The sequence below is a fragment of the Somniosus microcephalus genome, chromosome 13, assembly GCF_052327205.1.
Source record: "Somniosus microcephalus isolate GS21.2 chromosome 13, FLI_Smic_1.0, whole genome shotgun sequence".
Classification (NCBI taxonomy): domain Eukaryota; kingdom Metazoa; phylum Chordata; class Chondrichthyes; order Squaliformes; family Somniosidae; genus Somniosus; species Somniosus microcephalus.
Window position 1 is genome coordinate 176,461,517 of NC_140999.1, and position 20,244 is coordinate 176,481,760.

The window sequence follows — 20,244 nt, forward strand, 5'->3', positions numbered from 1 at the left end:
GAGGGAGAGAGAGAGACTGGGGGAGAGAGAGAGAGGACAGGGGGAGAGAGAGAGAGACTGGGGAGAGAGAGAGAGACTGGGGAGAGAGAGAGAGACTGGGGAGAGAGAGAGAGACTGGGGAGAGAGAGAGACTGGGGAGAGAGCGAGAGAGAGACTGGGGAGGAGAGAGAGAGGAGAGAGACTGGGGGAGAGAGACGAGAGAGAGAGACTGGGGGAGAGAGAGAGAGAGACTGGGGAGAGAGAGAGAGAGACTGGGGAGAGAGAGAGAGAGACTGGGGAGAGAGAGAGAGAGACTGGGGGGAGAGAGAGAGAGACGGGGAGAGAGAGAGACGGGGAGAGACGAGAGAGAGACGGGGGAGAGAGAGAGACGGGGAGAGAGAGAGAGAGACTGGGGGAGAGAGAGAGAGAGACTGGGGGGAGAGAGAGAGAGAGACTGGGGGAGAGAGAGAGAGAGACTGGGGGGAGAGAGAGAGAGAGACTGGGGGAGAGAGAGAGAGACTGGGGGGAGAGAGAGAGACTGGGGGGAGAGAGAGAGACTGGGGGGAGAGAGAGAGACTGGGGGGAGAGAGAGAGACTGGGGGGAGGAGAGAGACTGGGGGGGAGAGAGAGACTGGGGGGGGAGAGAGACTGGGGGGGAGAGAGAGAGAGACTGGGGGGAGAGAGAGAGAGAGAGAGAGACGGGGGGGAGAGGAGAGAGAGACAGAGAGAGAGAGAGAGACTGGGGGAGGGAGAGAGAGAGACGGATGGAGGGGAAGAGAGAGAGGACTGCTGGATTTAGTTCGGGATTAGCCTGGCGAGAGAGGGGGCGGGGGGAAGGAGCGCCTCAAGCCTGGCCCGATGGACCCCTGCGAAGGAAGAAGGCGAGCTCTCCCTCCCTCTCCCACCCCCTCTCTCTCTCCCCTCGTCTCTCCCTCTCTCCCTCCCCGTCTCTCCCCTCCCTCCCTCCCCCTTGCTCCCCTCTCCCTCCCTAGCGCCTTAGGCCCGGACACTGAGCCGAGCCCCGGGACCGGGCCGAGGGGGGGGGAAAAGGCCGAGTCCCCGGCCCGCAGCCGCAAACGGAGCCGAGCCCCGGGACCGGGCCGAGGGGGGGTAAAGACCGAGTCCCCGTCCCGCGACCGCAAACGGAGCCAAGCCCCGGGACCGGGCCGAGGGGGGGGAAAGCCCGAGTCCCCGGCCGCAAACGGAGCCGAGGACCGGGGACCGGGCCGAGGGGGGAAAAGCCCAAGTCCCCGGCTGGGGCCTCCAGCTCCACAAGGTGGGGGAGACCTTCCCTGGAAGACAACGGAGTTCCTTCATACTTGAAATGGATCACTTCATTTCTAACTGTTCCTAAATACTATTTAAAACGGAATTAATTTGTTCTTTTCCTTAGTTCCCTGTATTAAAGTTCAAGTTTTTAAGCACCCCATAGCTAAGCCGACAACTGCACTACATGATCTGGCATTCAGCCACATAGAACAGGAAGGTGGCAGCTGTTAAAATGTGAATAAAAGTGAAAGCTGTGGTAAAGATAGCCAAATTAATGGCAGTTTGAAAGATTAGGCCCCGCCCACACACGCCATGAAACGGCCCCCGTGATGCAGCGCGCTCCTCCCCGTAGGATTGGTCAACCTTCACGTCACTCAATGCCAATGAGCGGATTTCCCCCGTATGATTGGCCAACCGCTAATGAGCGGAATTTTGAACTTTTTTTGTCTACTGTCCGAACAATTTTTGTCTGACCAACAAGTAAATACGCCTAGGACACCCTCCTAATCATAACCTTTCTTTTGATATAACATGTGTAGGTACGCTCTATAACTTTTGAGTGATGCCCCGAACAGAGACAGACAGACACCACTATCCTTTTTTAAATTATATATATACTAGCTGGAGTGCCCGGCGGTGCCAAGGGTTTTTTGAGGGCATATTGTTATGAAAAAAGTAGAAATATATTTATATATATAATATATATATAAAAAATTAAGAGTTTGTCTGTCTGTCTGTGGGAAGGAGAGAAAGAGAGGGAAAGAGAGAGAGAGAGAGAGAGAGAGAGAGAGAGAGAGAGAGAGAACTATTCCTAAGCACCCAGGAGGTGGTTCTGCTGTCTCCCACAGAACAGGGATTACAGCAACAACTAGACCTACTCGACAAATACTGCCAAAATTGGGCTCTAACAGTAAATCTAAAGAAAACCAACATCATGATTTTTCAAAAAAGGCCCAGATGTCAGGAAAACAAATACCAGTTTACCCTCAGTGATACCACTATAGGACACACTATGAGCTACACCTACCTTGGTCTAACTATTACAGCATCAGGGAGCTTCAGCATAGCAGTGAATGCACTAAAAGAAAAAAGCCCGAAGAGCCCTATATGCAATAAAAAGAAAATTCTACAACATCCAAATCCCAATCAAAATCTGGCTCAAAATATTTGACAGCATAATCCTGCCCATTGCACTGTACGGTAGTGAAGTATGGGGCCCGCTAAATCACCAAAGCTACACTAAATGGGAAAAACATACAATAGAAGCCCTACATGCAGAATTCTGCCGAAGCATCCTTCGCACCCAAAGGAAAAACGCCAACAAATGCATGCAGAGCCGAACTAGGCAGATACCCACTGATAATAAACATCCAAAAACGAGCACTAAACTTCCTAAATCACCTCAAATCTAGCTCCCCAGACACCCTTCATTTCAAAGCCTTTCAGACCCAAGAGCTAAACCCAGAAAAGAGTCCCCTGAGTCAGCTGCTACGGAAACTAAGTACTCAGCCGGACCCTGACCAGCCCCAGACCAACACAGCCGCCCAAACACCAATCCGAGTGAACCAAATCATTAAAAAATGCAAAGAAACCTACCTGGAACATTGGAACAAAATAACCGAAAGCCAAAGCAGATTAGAATGTTACCGGGCCCTAAAAAGAGAATATAAACTGGCAGACTACCTCACGACCATCAGAGACACAAAACAGAGACAGACCCTCACCAGGTACAGACTAAGCGACCACCAACTGGAAATTGAAAAAGGCAGATACAAGAAATCCTGGCAGCCTAGAGAGAATAGAATATGCGATCAATGTCTGGCTGGCGAGGTTGAAACAGAAATGCATTTCCTCCTAAAATGCGAAAAATTCAACACATCAAGAAACATATTATTCAACAAGCTAAGCCAAACAACCCCAGATTTCAAGGAATTGGATGATCTGTCAAAATTGAGATTAGTCCTAGGAGAAGGAGACAGACCATACCTTGGGGCCAAATATGTAACAACATGTCACAACCTGAGGACTGTTTAAAATTAAGACTGTTTAAAATTAATATTGAACGTACCAAATGAAGTACAAAGACTGTTTAAAATTAATATTGTTTAAAAGTAATATTGTATGTACCCAACAAATGTCAAATCGATTGACACCTACAGAATGTTGGAAAACTGTACCTTTTTGCTATGTAAGCTTTGGCAATATGGTTCTCTGTAAACTTTCATGCCAATAAAGCATTTTAATTGGAATTGGAATTGGAATTGGAGAGAGAACTATTCCTAAGCACCCAGGAGGTGGTTCTTTAACTTCGTTTTTTGTTAATGGGGCTCACCAGTAGCCATATACTCCAGGTTTCACAGTTTTCCTTCTATGTCACTTTGGAGGTAGCAAGCAGAATTATAATTTTGCAAGGTTATCAGACATTAATGTGTCATGATCATATAATGATTGTGCATTATTGTAAAAAGCAATAAAATTCTTGAACTTTTTAATGAGGACAACATTCCGCTTAAAGACTCAAACAATGATTATGATTTAAAAATCGTGAGCCTTTTAATGAGAGGACCACATTGCGCTTAAAAAAAAGGCTCAAACAATGGTTATGATTTAAAAATGCAGTCTTCCATAGCCAACCGAGGTGCGTTATTATGTAATAATATATATACAGGAGTGTTTATACCCAGTAACGCACAGTGTGTTACGAGTCCTCTCCTGCGGCAAGCTTTTATAAATGAGGCACAGAGATGGCCAGTGAGAGTTTTGAGGTAATTAAATGATGTTGGGCCAGCAACCTCATGGAGGAGTAGACGAAGGTGAAAGCACTCTGCATTATTGGAGAGCCCGTTGATAGGAAAAACAGAAAATGTTGTCTGAGGGTGTTAAAATAAACAGATTCCTTGACGCACCAACTCTTGAACATGCCACGTACAACTGGCCATGTGAAAAACAGGGCTTGAGTAAGTTGATGCCAGCAACCTTCAAATTGTGCCCCTGTGCCTTGTTGATTGACATTGCAAAAGAAATTGTCACAGGAAACTGTTGCCGTTTGAATTGAAATGGCAAGTCAGTTGGTATCATTGGAATTCGAGGAATGAGAACATCCTCCCCTCTGGCACAGCCTGAGATGATGGTAGCCTCAATGAGATTTGGCATGAGCTTTTTGACTGCCAGTCTGGTTCCACTGCACAACTTTGGTGGATGTATGTTTCTTAGGAGCATGATGGGGGTGCCTTCCTTCAGTACCAGTTTGTGAGGAGGCGTTCCTGAAGGCTGCAATGAGTTGAGGAACTCAGTGGGGTAGTGTACCGCATCAGCACCGTCACAAACAGTAACGCTTTTATAAATTTGCTCTTGGCCAGGGAGTTTTTGAAGGAGCATGTTTATGTTTTTGACAGTATCATTCCTGGGTGCAAGTATTGACCGTTCACACAGCCACTTGGGATCTTTGAAGTGATTGAGGAGGTCTGGATACACCTGTGAGATCAACTCATCAACTGTTCTGACTTGAGTGCCAAAGCCTGGAGGAATTGTGATTTGACCACTGCTGTCAACTCGTCACCATGCATATGAACACGCATGTTTGTGGTCAAATGGACTGTTTGCACATTTGGCCACAGATGGGATGCCTTGAGACATGCATTGAGTTCATCTGCTGGAGTTCCTCTGGGGACAACTGGCAGGATTTGGCGGAAATCACCTGCCAGCAACAGGGTGGTGCCACCCATCAGCCTATTGTTGCCTCTCAGATCTTGAAGAGTTCTGTCGAGTGCTTCAAGTGCCCTCTTGTGGGCCATTGTACACTCATCCCACACAATGAGTCTACACTTTTGAAGCAACTCAGCAGCACCAGTTCCTTTGCTAATGTTACACACTGGGTGTTCTTGTGTTGTCAGATCCAGAGGGAGAGCAAAGGTTGAGTGGGCAGTGCGACCTCCTTGGAGAAGAGTTGCAGCGATTCCTGATGAGGCAACAGCCAGTGCAATGTATCCCTTAGAGCGAACCATGGCCAGTAAAAGATTGATCAGGAATGTCTTTCCTGTTCCACCAGGTGCATCGAGGAAGATAATGCCACCTGCATTGTTTTCCAGCATATCCACAACCAACCTGTATGTCTCTTTCTGGTCTGGAACCAATTTAGGTTCAGTGACGGTGACAAAGGAGGTCAGTTCCTCAACATTGTAGGTGGTTTCCCTGAGGACCTCTCTGCTGAGACCTGGAGAATCATTCCTATTGGGAGATGGAAGGTTCAACTTGGTCAGAGACTTGCCAGCCAATGCCAAAGTCTTGTCCTCCAGAAGGATCAATACCTGATTGTACATTGCATCAGTGAAGTTCAGCGTCATTGTGGGGTTGGCTGTCTTGAGTTGGTGTAAGATGTCTTCTGTCAGGCTGTCTTTGTGATCTTCCCACAACTGCATCGGGTTGGAAGGGCTGCAGAGGGCAATTATAATGGCAAAGAGATTTCGTCGCCTATTGGGGGAGTAAGACAGAGCAGCTTCTGTCATCGTCGCATGCCAATGAATGTCATCCTCAATGAGTCCTCTCCTGCGGCAAGCTTCTTGAAAGGAGTCACAGTGATGGCCAGTGACAGTCTTGAGGTCATTAAATGATGTTGGGCCAGCAACGTCATGGAGGAGTAGACGAAGGTGAAAGCGCACTGTGTTGTTTGGATGGACCGTGTAGACTCTGCCAAGTGCATCTGATGAGTACACCCCTGTATGACCAGGAACTTCCTTCTGACCTGCTCCAGGGTGCCGAGCCCGCCATGTCTTGTTTGGCTGCCAGGTGTAGTACTTGGGCACCTGATGATACAAAAGTGTCTTGGCAAAGTCATTCGTTTGGCACAACTCAAAGAATGCTGTAAGTTTTGTCTTTGGAGGTTCCTCGGCACGTTGGCTGGCATTTCCTGGTTGGAATAAAACCCTTTGTCCATTTTGCAAGTGAACATCCAATTTAGTGACAGTGGGGTAACAGTTGTGGATGTCAAATCCAAAAGTTCGCCAGGCTGCCTCATTGCTGCAGATGTAACGGCCCATCAGATGTGTGGTGATCTCATCAATTTGATTCTGCTGTCCAGCCGGTTGAAGATCAAAGACAGCTTGGTCACTGCCCTTATGGATGTACTTGCACACATATTTGATAGACTTAACTGAGTGGCAGTACTCCACATTGATGTGACATTTGAAGAGCCTGGATAGGAATGGACAATAAGGAACAATCCAACGGTTGTCAACTTCAAATGTCTGTCTTTGCTGTGTTCTCTGATTTGACTGACCAGGTTGACTTGAGTCGCTAGATTTTTGAGTTTGCATCCTTATCTCAGTGCTGAAACCTCCACTCTCTTTGCCCCTTCTCCTGTACAAAGGATAGCCATCATCCCCATGCTGAGTTTCTTCGTGGAGTGGTACCCTTTTGTACATGCATTGTTTTTCATGCAGGGAGAAGAAGGGTTGTGTCGCCCACAAGGACCATGAATCATATTTTTTACAACAACATCAAAGAGGATTGGATCCTGGTCCTTATCGGGTAGCTCTGCAGAGATGAAGGAATCAACTTGATTGGGGTGAATCTTTGCCTGAAGCCAGAGTAAAAGATGAACATGAGGAAGTCCTCTCTTCTGCCACTCAATGCTGTACATGTAGCAATGGTGTGCACTAAAAAGTTTGCCCAGAGTCAGGAGTTTGAGCAGTTTTTTAACTTTGAGGTTGAAGACCCGTGCTATGAGCTCATGTCTTTCATTACCAGCTTTGGGTGGGAACTCCTGCCATTGGGGATTGCAAGTCATGGTGATGGAGGTCAGGTCTGTCATAGGTCATGACATCTTGCGTGTGCTCATGCATGTACCTAGGACCTCCAACGAAGGTGGATGGTAGGATGACCAGTTGACCAATGTCCTCAGTGTTGCCATCATTGGCCACAGCATCTCGTAAGTGTATATAGTCTGTGACTCTCAAATGATTTTGGTTATTCCGGAACCAATGAAGCCGCTCTCCTATTTTTGCATACAGATCAGTGAGGAACTGGTGGAGAAGTCCTCCACACTGAAGCAGGTGGTTTGAAGCAGTTTGTCGTTCCATCAGCCTGTATGAATAGAATTCCATGGCAGAAACCTTTGGACTGTAGGTGGCACACCAGTTTTGGGGTCAACATGTGGGATCTTGTTATAGGCATCGTATCCATCTTCCCCATGGCAAAACAAAAGCGGGTATTGCAGAGGATCATATGACCTGTGAAGCTCAGAAATTCTTTTGAGTGGACCACCTCTCATATGCAAGACAATGTCCCGTTGTTCAAATTCTTGGCCCACAATGACAATGGCTACTTCATTGGTGGTCGGAGCATTGAAGCGTCGCTCATGTTCACCTGCAGGAGTCTTGTCAGCTTTGATGACAACTTTGAGGTCTTCATTTGTTGTTTTTTCAATGGCTGTTTTGAAACTCTTTACATATGGGTTTTGCTGATGAAGCATGTCTTGTAACCCAAGCAAAGTCTGAAACTTGATTTGGTGTTGTTGTGCGGGGAGAACTGCAGCTTCCCTGCGGCGATTGGCTTGCTCTTCGTCATCACCCAAGAAGTAGATTTGGAGAAACTGAGGTCTTTCGTTTGGTAGAGGAAGTAGTGAGCCAGCTGTATGGTACACCTGTCCATGAACTTTAAAAGTTGGGCAAAATCCTGATTCACGCACTCTGTTTGCACCAAAAGAGGTCATTGCAAAGCAGTTGTTGTACTTTGATGTGAGTGAGGAAATGTGTTGAAGCTGGATTTCAGCCGAACAGAAGTGAGTGATGGGGTTCAGGCGGAGCTGTTAGTGTTGGAAGTTTAACCTTTCCTCCATTGCAGCATATCCCAGCAATTTCCCCTTCCCACTTCAGAGTGCCACAGTGAGGGCAAATGACGGTCATCTTGCCAATGATGACTGTGGGGTCTGCTTCATAATTGATGGTGGGTATATAGGAGAAGGCTGCTCCGAGCCAATGACTCCAAATGTCAGCTCTGGCAATGCCCCTGCGTCTATTGTCGGCCTGGAGACGTGCCTGAGTCTGGTCAGGAGTCTGAGGCTCTGGCTTGGGCATGTCTCGCCTGCTCAGCAGCGTGACGTGCCTGAGTTTGGTCAGTAGTCTCTGAGGCTCTGGCTTGGGTATGTCTTGCCTGGTCAGCAGCTTGACGTGCCTGAGTCTGGTCAGGAGTCTCTGCGAGCCTTTTTTCGGTATGCATCAGAAGTGCTGCATCCAACTGTGTCACGTTTTCTTGGGGGCATGCTGTTATGAAAAAAGAAAAAATTATATTTTTATATATATATATATATAATTTGTCTGTCTGTGTGGGAAGGAGAGATAGAGAGGGGGAAGGAGAGAGAGAGGGAGAGGCAGACCCAGCTACCAAGAGAGGACAGGATATGCTCTCACTGCAGTCAGGGAGTGGTGGAGACAGAGATGCACTTCCTCACAGCTTGTAGAAAATATCAGGGCATAAGGGAGAATTTCTACCCAAAATTCACAAAAATATGCCCGGAATTCAGAAATTTGAATGATGACTAAAAACTCCCATACCTACTAGGGGAAGAGAGAAATTGTGTAACCTTAGCGGCACACTATGTTACAGCTTGCCATAAACAGAGGGACAACCACTAAATATAAGAAAAAGGAAATATACAAATTATATGAATGTATATTTATACACTCAGGGATATATCTGTTTATACACTGTATGGATAGATCTGTATTTTTGTGTACAACCATGAATGTTTTTCGATGCTTTGGCAACATAAGATGTACCTTGTCATCATGCCAATAAAGCGATTTGAATTGAATTGAATTGAGAGCTAATGAGCGGATTTTGTCCTTTTTTTGAACGTTTTTTGTATACTGTCCGAACAATTTTTGTCTGACCAAAAAGTAAATACGTCTATGACACTCCCCTAATCATAACCTTTCTTTTGATATTTAACATATGTGTAGGTACGCTCTATAACTTTTGAGTGTATAGCGGACAGACAGACATACAGACCCTTTTATTTAGAAGATAGATACCAAGCTCCCACCTGACTGTAATTTTGTTCCTCATGATGTTTCTGGACATCTTTCAAAAATAATTTCTATTTCCATTATCTGGAGGGGAAAAAAAGAACTGATGTGCTGAGTCTAATGTCAGGCTACAATCTGTTAGGGGCATGAGGAAATGTCATTTCAGATACAGACAACTTAAAAGGGACAGAGTAATCGTGACTATTTTGTTCCCTTATTGACAATGAACTGATCCTACTGTATATGCAAAATATCATTTGAAGATTAAATGACCATGCCATCTACATTTCCATACTTTGTGAAGTAAATAGTCCTAGTAAATATTGCAAAGGTTAGTAAACATTTCACTTTTTATTTTCCCAACGATAATCTGATATTTAAAATAAAAATCAGTCCTCAAAATGCATGCGGTTAGACACCCATCTGAATAAAAATAATGGTTATATCCTTTTGCCCTGCTGCGCACACATCTAAAATGGACTGCACTATTCACGGTGGTTGTAGAGCAAGCACAGTTATGTAGAAACTAGAGGCGTATTAAAAATTCTCATACCTTTACCACACATGAATGATTGGTTCAGTTCTTACAGTTTAGCTTTTTGCTGAGACTCCTAACCTGGTTCAGTTCTTACAGTTTAGCTTTTTGTTGAGACTCCTAACCAGGCAGGTCTATTCTGAAATATATTACTCAAGAGTCTGGTTTATATGTACTGTGTTGGGTGGGCAGGGCAGGGCTCACTACAGTTATCTTGTTCTTCAGTTTTGTACTCCATATATCTTATCCTCAATGTATGTATACTCCATATATCTTATCCTCAATGTATGTATAGAAGGTGATCCTCTTTAAAAAAAAAAAAAAAAAAACACCATCTCAGCAGTAACCAGGCATTCAACTATCAGGTTATTTTTTTCATCAAAAGTTTATATTTTAGAATATATAATTTAACAAAATAAGAACAGCTTTATAACCGGGAGGAGGGTTCCAAGTTTACACCCCTATCTCAGAAGAAAATGGGAAAGATTGTACAGGGAACAGAGAAAGAGAAGTCATGTAGAAGGTAATTTGCTCCTAAAGGGGCAGGCATTCAGAAACAAATGTATCCACAAGACTATGCTGGCTTAATTGAGTACTCAATATGTGGAGAAGAACCAAGTCATCCAAGTCCAGAAATTACTTTGAAATTGACTTTTATATGCTTACATTTTATAGACATTGATACAGCAGTCATTAAAATGTTAAAAAAAAAACATGAAAATAGTTCTATGAAAAGTAATTCCCTTTTTCATAGATCAACCCCGACCTTACATGATTTCAGTGCATCCCTCGCTCCTTTGTCCTTCCAGAAATGTATCCAATTGTTTTGTGCACCCAATTATACTGTCAGCTTCAATGATCTTCTGTGGTAACTTATTCCACAGCCCTTTACGTTAAATAAAATTTCCACCTGACTAGAATAGAATCAAACAAATATCTATTCAAGAAATTTCAGCTTCATGGGAACTTCTCGAAGGCAACTTCAAGATCATTTGGTTTTGATTTAATGGTTTTTAGATCTGTCAATAACTCTGTGGTTGCAGTACTGGATTAGCAGCCCAGAGGTCATGAAATCAAATCCCTCCATGGCAAGTTGTGAAATGGAATTCAATAAATTTGGTAATTTGTAAGTTAGCGTCAAAAAAAATGACAACCCTGGCTGGTCATAAAAACCTACTAGTTCACTCGTGTCCTTTAGGGAAGAGAACCAGCCACCCCTTTTTCCACATCTGTCCACGTCAATACTGCCCAGAAATCGGGTGGTAGAGGTAGGAAAATTTAGGCCATCATTCATGTTTCTGTTCACGCAAAAATAATAGTGATTTAATCATTCTTAAATCTAGTTTTAGAACCTACAGAAAAATAGGCTCTTGCATCATACCTTAACACAAAGTTGTTGACGAAGTAATTACAGGAAGGTATTTTGACTATGCATGGAACATTTCTGATCTGATGACTGGGCTCTGAAACGGATTGTTAACCAAAATTTATTGAAGTTTATCAAGACTAAGAAAAGTAAACTTTCTGATGGGTAGCATAAAACATTGATAGCAACTTCATATTTAAAAGCAAATCTTATGTAAACCCTGAAAATTTAAAACGAGCAATGAAAGTAAGTTCACAATGTATGTAGTGTTAGAGTTTACCGATTTGTACATATTATTTACTTGGATATGCTTGAGAACACCACAAGGAGGAAAGGCCCCAAAAAAAACCAAAAACCTGAATACAAAACCTTTTCCACATAGTTTTGTTTTCCACTTTTTTAATTAATGTTGTTAATTTGTTACGGGTGTTTTACCACTCTCCAAGGTGCTGAAAGTTAACACTTCATAATTCCATACTTTCATATAGACTTCTATAGAAATGGATGTTTATTTTCTAATCTGGTTGATATATTATTGGTTCTGAAAGCAGTTGCATTTAAATTATTCCAGATTACTTCTACAAAAAAATACATTCTCCATGAATGATGCCACACAGGCAGGACTCAGCCTTTCTACCCTTTTAATGTAATTTCTAGGCACCAGGCATAATTGCACGGCAAGTAACACCTACAATCATCAAGCCAGTTTCTCAGCCACAGACGACGGTACAAGTTACAACTGCATTGCAGCGACCTCCAACTGTACAGGTAATGTTATGAACCAGACTGTTACCTAAAAGATTTGAGCAATGAATTCAATTTCATTGGAAAGCAACGGGGCAGCAATATTCAAAATTAGATGGGAAATGTCTGTGGGGAAAGGGGAGAAGGATAGTAGGATAGTTGTAAAGTAAGGACGAAGTAAAAACCACAGTATATGTAAAAAAAAAGTATTGTGCAGTGTGTTTGGGCAGTTTCAGTCCTAGAGTGATGATTCCATAGCACAGGACTAGATGGTTTTTTTAATATTGTGTCAAACTACAAGTGTTACGCTGGTGCTGTGAGGAATGTCACCTGCAGCACCACTTTTTGCTAGACGAGGGTATAAAAGGATATGGAGCTAAAGCAGGTAGATGGAGTTAAGATACAGCTATGATCTCATTGAATGGCGGAACAGGCTCGAGGGGCTGAATGGCCTACTCCTGTTCCTATGCCACAGCTTATTTGGGTTTTGATTTAATTAAATGACAGCAGTGGTTTTTTTTGTGTTTTTTTTTTTTTTTTAAGTGTTTGGAATCCATGATGTCAGTACTAAGTGTGCCATAGAAATCTTAGTACATGAAAAGCATCCTGATGCTGTTTTTATCACTTTACTATCTCAGCCTTGGATCAGTGATACCACCAAATCAAAGTCATGGTTTTAGGCCACATTTCAGAGATGTGCACATAATCTAGGTCGACACTTCAGTGCAATACTGAGGGAGTGCTGAACTGTCGGAGGTGCTGTCTTTCCAATGAGGTCCCATCTGCCCTTTTGAGTGGACGCAAAAGATCTCATGGCACTATTCGAAGAGGAGCAGCAAAGTTCTCCCAGTGTCTGGCAATGTTTATCTCTCTAATATCACTAAAACAGGTGTTTGGTCATTAATTTCATTGCTGTTTGTGGGACCTTGCTGTGCACAAATTGTCTGTCACATTTCCCTGCATTACAACAGTGACTACAATTCAAAAGTACTTTGTTGGCTGTGAAGTGCTTTGCAACATCCTGAGGTAATGAAAAGGCACTAGATAAAGGCAAGTTCTTTATTTTTCTTACAGTCTCAGATTGTAATAAGTGGAGCAACATCTGCAGCTTCGATAGGGACAGCAACGACAGTCCAACCAGGAACACCTCAGAGAACTGTACAAACATTGGCAGCAGCCACAGGGGCTCCAGCATCACAGATACTGCAACCCACTGCCTCAGCGGTAAGAATCACCTGTTGAAGTGTGGTACATAACCTGTGTAGAAGAAGCCTAGTATCAAAACTCAGTGCAAACAGCTTTTCAAAACCCCTTTTGCGGAGGACAGAAACATACACAGCTTTGAAATGTAAGAAATACAATTCACGTGGAACATGCATTCAATACTGAAAAAAAACATACTTTGACAGTGGGGAGAATCAGAAATTTCCACTTGGGTACTACTATCTGGAAAGCAAATTCAAATCTATGGAAAACACCTGATTAAAAATAACTCCCTCTCCATTGTAATACAGTAGAACAAAGGTATCCCAATCCATTATAGCATATAGTACCTTCGTAGCGGTCATAACTTATTGCTAGATTTTAGATAATGTAATGACCCCCCTGAAGGAGGTGCAATCATAAATTTAATAAAAAGTTTCACAAATTAAGTGCAGACAACACATTTCAAACTGTGGATTTTTTTTCACAAAACTGCACTTCCAAAAATGACAGGCTACGAAACAAATTTTATTTGAATCTTTGGAAACTGTTCTCTCTCATTCTCTGTGTAATTGAAACACTTTTTCAAGTTGTAGGAGTGTGCTTTGAAAACAAGAACCTGAATAAATCTGTATCTCCATTTACAACACGTTAACCGAGATGCTGACCTTCCACAAGCCTCGGACTTAATTCCAAGAACCCACACCTCACTCCATATCCGCTTCGGTTTGTGCTCCTCTGCTTGGCTTAACTTTCATTTAAAATTCTTTCATGTTTAACAGCCTGCATCCCAGAACACATCCTGACAATCAGTTAAAGCAAATAGATTTATATTGTAACAAAATCCCTTCAACTTTGTCCTGGAGTATTTCTATTAAGATCATTTTAGTCTTAATTTCTCACATTTGAGAGAGCAAAGCTTTTAAGTCATTTTTCTTTTAAAATGTTGACATTTTATCAACATTCCTCACTGAGGCAGGCATGCTGTATTTTATATATTGGATTGACTTTGGTACAATACAATATCATAAGAATCTAGGATCTAAATTGAGTACATCCAGCTCACTCCGAAGTTTGTATTTATCATAAATAAGTTTTAATCAACAGCTGCCCAAAAATCGTAATTTTGCAAACTGGGGAACCTGATCCTGAGGGATCCTAGATGTACGAGTGCTTTATTTCTGTTGTATACTAAAATGTTTCCTGTAATGATGACACTGATTTCCTTTTAGTCTTTTGAAAGTTAGGACAGGAGTGTGTATTGGCAAAAGGGCAACCTTTTATAGATCTTTTGATATTGTGGCTAAGTTGATCCAGTGTATAAAATATTGGACATCTGCCTCTGAAATTCCCTGAGCAATGAATTAATGACAAAATTTGGATTTATTTTTTAAACTGTGGTCACATCAATAGAAAATCTTTTAAAAAGCCCCATGTTCTTCAGATGTCATTAATAATTTAAGAGTTATGGGGTGGTAACTTTTTGGAAGAAGTGGTGCCATTAAACATTTACTGGTTTTTGCATTTACTGGTTGTAATTACATATTTTGTTGCTTTAATAACTAATCAAGCAGTTACTTTCATAGTTAAAGCTGAAGAAATTGAACAGTAACTTTCAAGTTCACACAAGGAGTTACATTATGTATCTGTAAAATCCATTGCTTCCATAGTTGAGTTACATGGTTAAGACTACCCTTTCACAAATAATGTAGGTCAGTATGTCAGCCAAGTCCATGCAAGCACTGGAAACCCAAAACTGATTAATGGTTGATGAGCTAAAGACATACAGCCATCTGCTGGCTGGTGCCCAAATTGCATGCACAGAAAAAGATCCAAATTTATGTCAACAGCAATTACATACAAGTTGGATGGTTAGAAATACATTCCACCTGGAATAAGTAGCTAGATGAGTAATGTGGTCACAAGTGCATATGCAAGCCAAAAACCACTAAAAATTGGCCTCCATTAATAATGGGTGTATAAAGAACACATGTACCATTCTGTTACAGTAAACAGTGGAAATCTTCCGAAATATTTTTATTCTACTGATAAGCTGCCCATGATTTAGGAAAGCCTTCTCTCCACTAATGGATAACTCACTACTGGCAGCAGTGATCTTGTATCAGTAGAGCATTTCATTACATTGTGTTTGCATTGGCATAAACAATTCTTCATGGTATAACCTGATACTGTTTTCATATTCAGTGTCCACAGTGGGACATAAGCCACATTATTGAGAGGGTGTACTGCCGTACAAGTTGGATTTTCATCACTAGGATGACGTTCATATGCTTCCTAGCCATAATCTAAAGAGGTGGGGTGGGGGGGGGGGGGGGGGGGGGGAGAAAGAGAGAGAAGCGAAATTGAAGGCAGCAAATGCTCACAATTTTTTTTAAAAATATTGGAGTTTGTCAAAAACTAAGTAATTTTTCCCCTTTTTTCTTATTCTCCATAATTTACTGACAAATTGTGGCTTTATTATGGTCTATGGATGGATTGTCATTAAAAGCAGACCACAGGTGATCAAATTGTCCCAATGACATCTAAATTAACAAAATAATTACAAGTTAATCTGGTACCACAGTTTCAGGTTGTTAAAATATAGGATACCAGATTTTTTTATTAAAGGATTACACTTGCTTGCTACCACTAGAGAACATACAGCACATCCGACACCTGAAGATTAGTCTCTCCACCATTAAGACCCTTCTTAAAATCTACCTCTTTCACCAAGCTTTTAGTCACCCCATATATCTTTGGTTTTGTGTCAATTCTTGTCTGATTACACTTTTCTGAAGTGCCTTGGGACGTTTTCCGATGTTAAAGTCGCTATATAAATGCAAGTTGTCGTTGTTGGCTAGACTCATGAAGAATAGCCAATTGGACAAGGTACTGAATGGCTGCCAGCAGCTGTGGAACTATACCTGCAAGAATCACTGCCTTCAAAAAAGAAAATAGGAAACACAAACTTATTTGCACAGTTAATTGATTTACCCAGCAAATAAGAGGTTTTCTGGTTTTGAAGTAAAATACAAAATGTGTGAAAATTAGTACTTTATACTAGAACTGAAGCTTCCCTTCTATCCCCAGGAATGTTTTGTAGCAAGAAACTGACTCCTGTGTGTGTGTGTGTAAAATAAACTTTGAATAGAGAAGGCATTTAATTATATGGTACGGTAACCTTGCCCTCTATTAAATCCTTACAATGTTCCACAGGAAACGATGGAAAATGTCAAGAAATGCAAGAACTTTCTGTCTACGCTGATCAAACTAGCTTCAAGTGGTAAACAGTCAACTGAAACGGCTGCCAATGTCAAAGAACTGGTGCAAAACCTATTGGTGAGAAAGTGTAGTACAAACATTTCTACATTAACTTAGCTTAATCTAAAAGAATCTCAACTAAACTATATTTGTCTTGGAATTGGGGGTGGCTGGGGGAGGGGGGTAGAAAGAGGGTGAGCGACAGAGAGAAACAAAGAAAACAAATCTTTACATAGAGAATTGTTAGAGAGGATAGAATGCTTTATCATAGGGAGTAATTGAGGCAGAGACCACAGCATCTTTTAAGGGAAGGGTAGATAAAACATTTGAAGCAGAAGGTGATGCAGGACAATGGGGAAAGCGCAGGGCAGTGGGATTAGTTTTTGGATTGCTCTAGCAAAGAGCGGCACAAACACTGTGGGACAAATAGCTTCTTTCTGTGCTGTAAACTTTTATGCTTTTATGTGTTATAGAGGATACAGTTCTCAAATTCTGAAAGATGTTGAGTGAAGCAGTGTATCATACACAAGCCATAGATGTACCAAACTTTTGACTAAATATTCAGGTGAGACATTGAAACACTCAAAGCGTGGTTTCGCCTGAAATTCAGAAGCTTCCCCACCTCTTAAAATCTGTTGGACCCCCAATTCTCAGCACCGTACAGGCAAGTTGTCTGTAATGTGCACAAAACAGATTGCACCTGAGAATTTTTCCATCAGAGAACACTATATATAGTTCAAATAAAACATGTTCAACAGTGTTTAAAAGCTGCATTATTCAGGCTTGCAATTCATACATTTCACTTTATTGTATGTTCACTCTCCAGTTTTAAGGAAGGAGTTTGAGTTTGAGCAAAATCCCTTAAGGCTTTCAATTAACCCCGATTTTAAAAGTCCAATTTAAAGAACACTTTGTATTACACTAGATGTCAGAAGCCATTTTTCAGCCTGATGTTTTACAAAAGATTGATATATTGTTATTGGTGCAAGTGCAGATGCTGCATGTATATAGGTATAATAAAGCTGTACCAGCACTAGAGGAGTCATATGTACAGTATAGCCTAGCTCAAGGATGTTCTTACATTTTAATAGTGATAGTTTTTTTAACTAGTGGGTATTAAATAAGACCAGACCATTGTGCTTCTAGTCTCTTCCCTACAGAGCACGAATTATCCAGCGAAAATGGAAACGCCCTATATCATGTTGAAAGCAACTCAAGTTTTGTTTTCCTCCTTCTCGCAGGATGGGAAAATTGAAGCAGAAGACTTTACTAGCCGGTTATATAGAGAGCTCAACTCCTCACCTCAACCTTACCTTGTGCCTTTCCTGAAGGTAAATAATCATTTGTCTTGGAATGGTACATCAACATTTTTCATATTTGGAGGAGATAGTTATGACTATTTTTGTTTTCCTCCTGGTAAATGATCCTTGTATGGGAACAAAACCAGCATGAGAATACAAGTAGCGTGCTGTGAATGCATTAACTTTAGTGAAATCTATGACCGCATATACTTTACACTCTCTAAAAACCATTCTTTGATATCAGGCTCACTCAGTTGAGATTCTATTGATTACTCCAAACAAAATCCCCCTCCCCCACACACTCGGAGGATGTGCACTATATTGAAAGTAATTTATTTTACTCTTTCCAGTTAGGTTCCTTTCATGAATCTTGGTTAAATTCCTTCTGCTAATTTCACTGAAGAGATCAAATTTTGCACTGACCAAAATGGTAACAATTTTTTTTATTCGTTCATGGGATGCGGGCGTCGCTGGCAAGGCCAGCATTTATTGCCCATCCATAATTACCCTCGAGAAGGTGGTGGTGGGCCGTCGCCTTGAACCGCTGCAGTCCGTGTGGTGAAGGTACTCCCACAGTGCTGTTAGGTAGGGAGTTCCAGGATTTTGACCCAGCGACGATGAAGGAACTAATTTGGCCTAACTGATGGACTTTGGAAAAAACAACCATCTTGTGAATACGGTACACGTGACAGAAGGGTTTCCCTTCAAAGTTTTTTTTCTTTCTTTCCCTCTCCCCAAAAAAATACATAATGAAAGTGATGCTTTAGAAATTGGCTTCAGCCAGTCCTATTTCCAGAGTACCAGGAAACTAGCAACCAGTAAATAGTTGAGTTGGTCTTAACGAAGTGTCCAGAAATTGGTAGCATTTTACAATGGATGATCCAATTAGTACAAATCCAATTACACAAAGCAAAGTAATTTTTGTGTAAAATCGTAATAAGATTGGCACAAATGTTTAACCCTTCTGTGTTTCCCCAGCGGAGTTTGCCAGCCTTGCGCCAACTCACTCAAGACTCGCAAGCTTTTATTCAGCAAAGTCAACAACAATCCTCAACTCAGACCACAACAGCATTGACAGCAGTGGTACTAGGAAACACTGTACAACAGCGACCTGTAGTGCGGACAACTACTGCTACAGCTACAGTAACTAGCACCCTCCAACATCCTGTGCTAAGTTTAGCACAGCCTGGACAGTCAGTGCAAGCTGGCAAGGTAGGACAAATCAACACAACTAGTTCATAAGGAACAACTGTAATATCTACACACCGAGTGTGTCTCAGGCATCCTTATTAGCATATTTTGTTTAGAACTGCTAGTTAGGGGCAGTCTCTCAGATTTTCTGAACAAACTCTTTTCATCAGCATGAACTAGTAGTTGAGCATCCTTATGTTGAATACGGTCAGCAGCACTCCATTTATGCCATCATAGGGGAGAAGAAAAAATTATTTTAGACCATAACATGGGAATAAGATGATTGAGCAGTGCCAGTCTTGTAACATTTAAGATTCTATGGCATTTCTCTTTTGTTTACAGCCTGATCGACTATCATCCGAAATTGTACATTAAGATGACTTGTGGGATTAAATAAATATGGTTTTTAATATATAAACCTTAGTGCAAAATCTTTTAAATTTCCTGGAATACAGGATGGTTAAAAGATAAATGTGCAAAGTATTTAATTTCATTGTAGCCATTGTTAAAATATTGTTTAAGAATAAACATCCTGGCTTTATTGAAAAAAATGACGATGGCTATTTAATGTCTCACCCCAAAATTAAAGCCACTGTTTGGTAAACCGTTTTGGGGAAATAGTTAAAACAAGTCACAAATGTTATCTAGAATATGGAGTGGGTGCGGTTGGCAGGACATTTCAGATTGGAGAATTCACCAAGAAAATGGCTTCGATGTAGAATGACCCAAAAAACATTCGGTACTGAAGGGAAAGCAAACATGCAAATGTCAGTCAAGACTCGAATTTGAACCAAGATCTCCAAATCAGTTCTGTTGGATTATAGCTACTGAAGCTGTCCACAGAGCTTGAATGTTTATGACTTATCATTTTGGATAGACAGTTAAAGCATGCACACCCTCAAAGATTGTTTTTGAGTTAGTAAAAACAAAGACATTTTGATAAATCCTAGTGTATAAAACAAACCGTTACCGTGCATTTTTCCCCTCTGGTTCTGCCAACGTTGTTCTGGTGCAGGCCACTTTGTTCCTGGTCACCACTTGTCTGACTACTTGATGGAATTAAAGGAGATGTTTTGTTCCTGTTGGATACTGACTTTGGCAAAACATTTGTCGTTTTTGGTTTGTAATGTGGAACCATGCAGCGCAGTAACACACTTCACAAAATAGTAAGTGCGTCCAAAAGCTAGCCTGTTAAATTTAATACGGTCACCATTACTATCAAACTTAAGATGGAGCTAGGAAGTATCCAGAGTCACTTCACATGGCATAAATAGTGGTACTGCATGTCTTTTGTATTGGTAATATTCCACATTGAAACTATGTTTGAAAAAAGTTTGAAAAACCCTTTAAAGCAGAGTTAGCAGAAATAAG

The 20,244-nt window shown here is 41.7% G+C and overlaps 1 protein-coding gene and 1 long non-coding RNA gene across 8 annotated transcripts in view; one reads left to right on the forward strand and one right to left on the reverse strand.

The window, feature by feature from the left end:
* Positions 1 to 20,244, forward strand: part of taf4a (TAF4A RNA polymerase II, TATA box binding protein (TBP)-associated factor) — an 80,978-nt gene that overhangs the window by 34,557 nt on the left and 26,177 nt on the right. For both annotated transcript variants that reach the window (XM_086005656.1, XM_086005655.1), the window contains exons 3-7: positions 11,831 to 11,941; positions 12,992 to 13,141; positions 16,337 to 16,459; positions 17,623 to 17,712; positions 18,661 to 18,894. In XM_086005656.1, coding sequence (XP_085861782.1) covers positions 11,831 to 11,941; positions 12,992 to 13,141; positions 16,337 to 16,459; positions 17,623 to 17,712; positions 18,661 to 18,894 — 708 coding nt within the window. The remainder of the gene's footprint in view (positions 1 to 11,830; positions 11,942 to 12,991; positions 13,142 to 16,336; positions 16,460 to 17,622; positions 17,713 to 18,660; positions 18,895 to 20,244) is intronic.
* LOC147108807 (uncharacterized) overlaps positions 12,963 to 20,244 on the reverse strand; it is a 29,601-nt gene continuing 22,319 nt past the window's right edge. For 2 of the 6 annotated variants that reach the window (XR_015080658.1, XR_015080661.1), the window contains exons 3-5: positions 19,844 to 20,061; positions 17,695 to 17,807; positions 12,963 to 13,174 (exon numbers count right to left, since the gene is read on the reverse strand). This is a non-coding gene — a long non-coding RNA (uncharacterized LOC147108807). Of the gene's footprint in view, positions 13,175 to 13,788; positions 13,867 to 17,683; positions 17,808 to 19,843; positions 20,062 to 20,244 lie in introns of all 6 variants that reach the window. The other 4 variants (XR_015080660.1, XR_015080663.1, XR_015080662.1 and 1 more) reach the window with 4 other exon arrangements.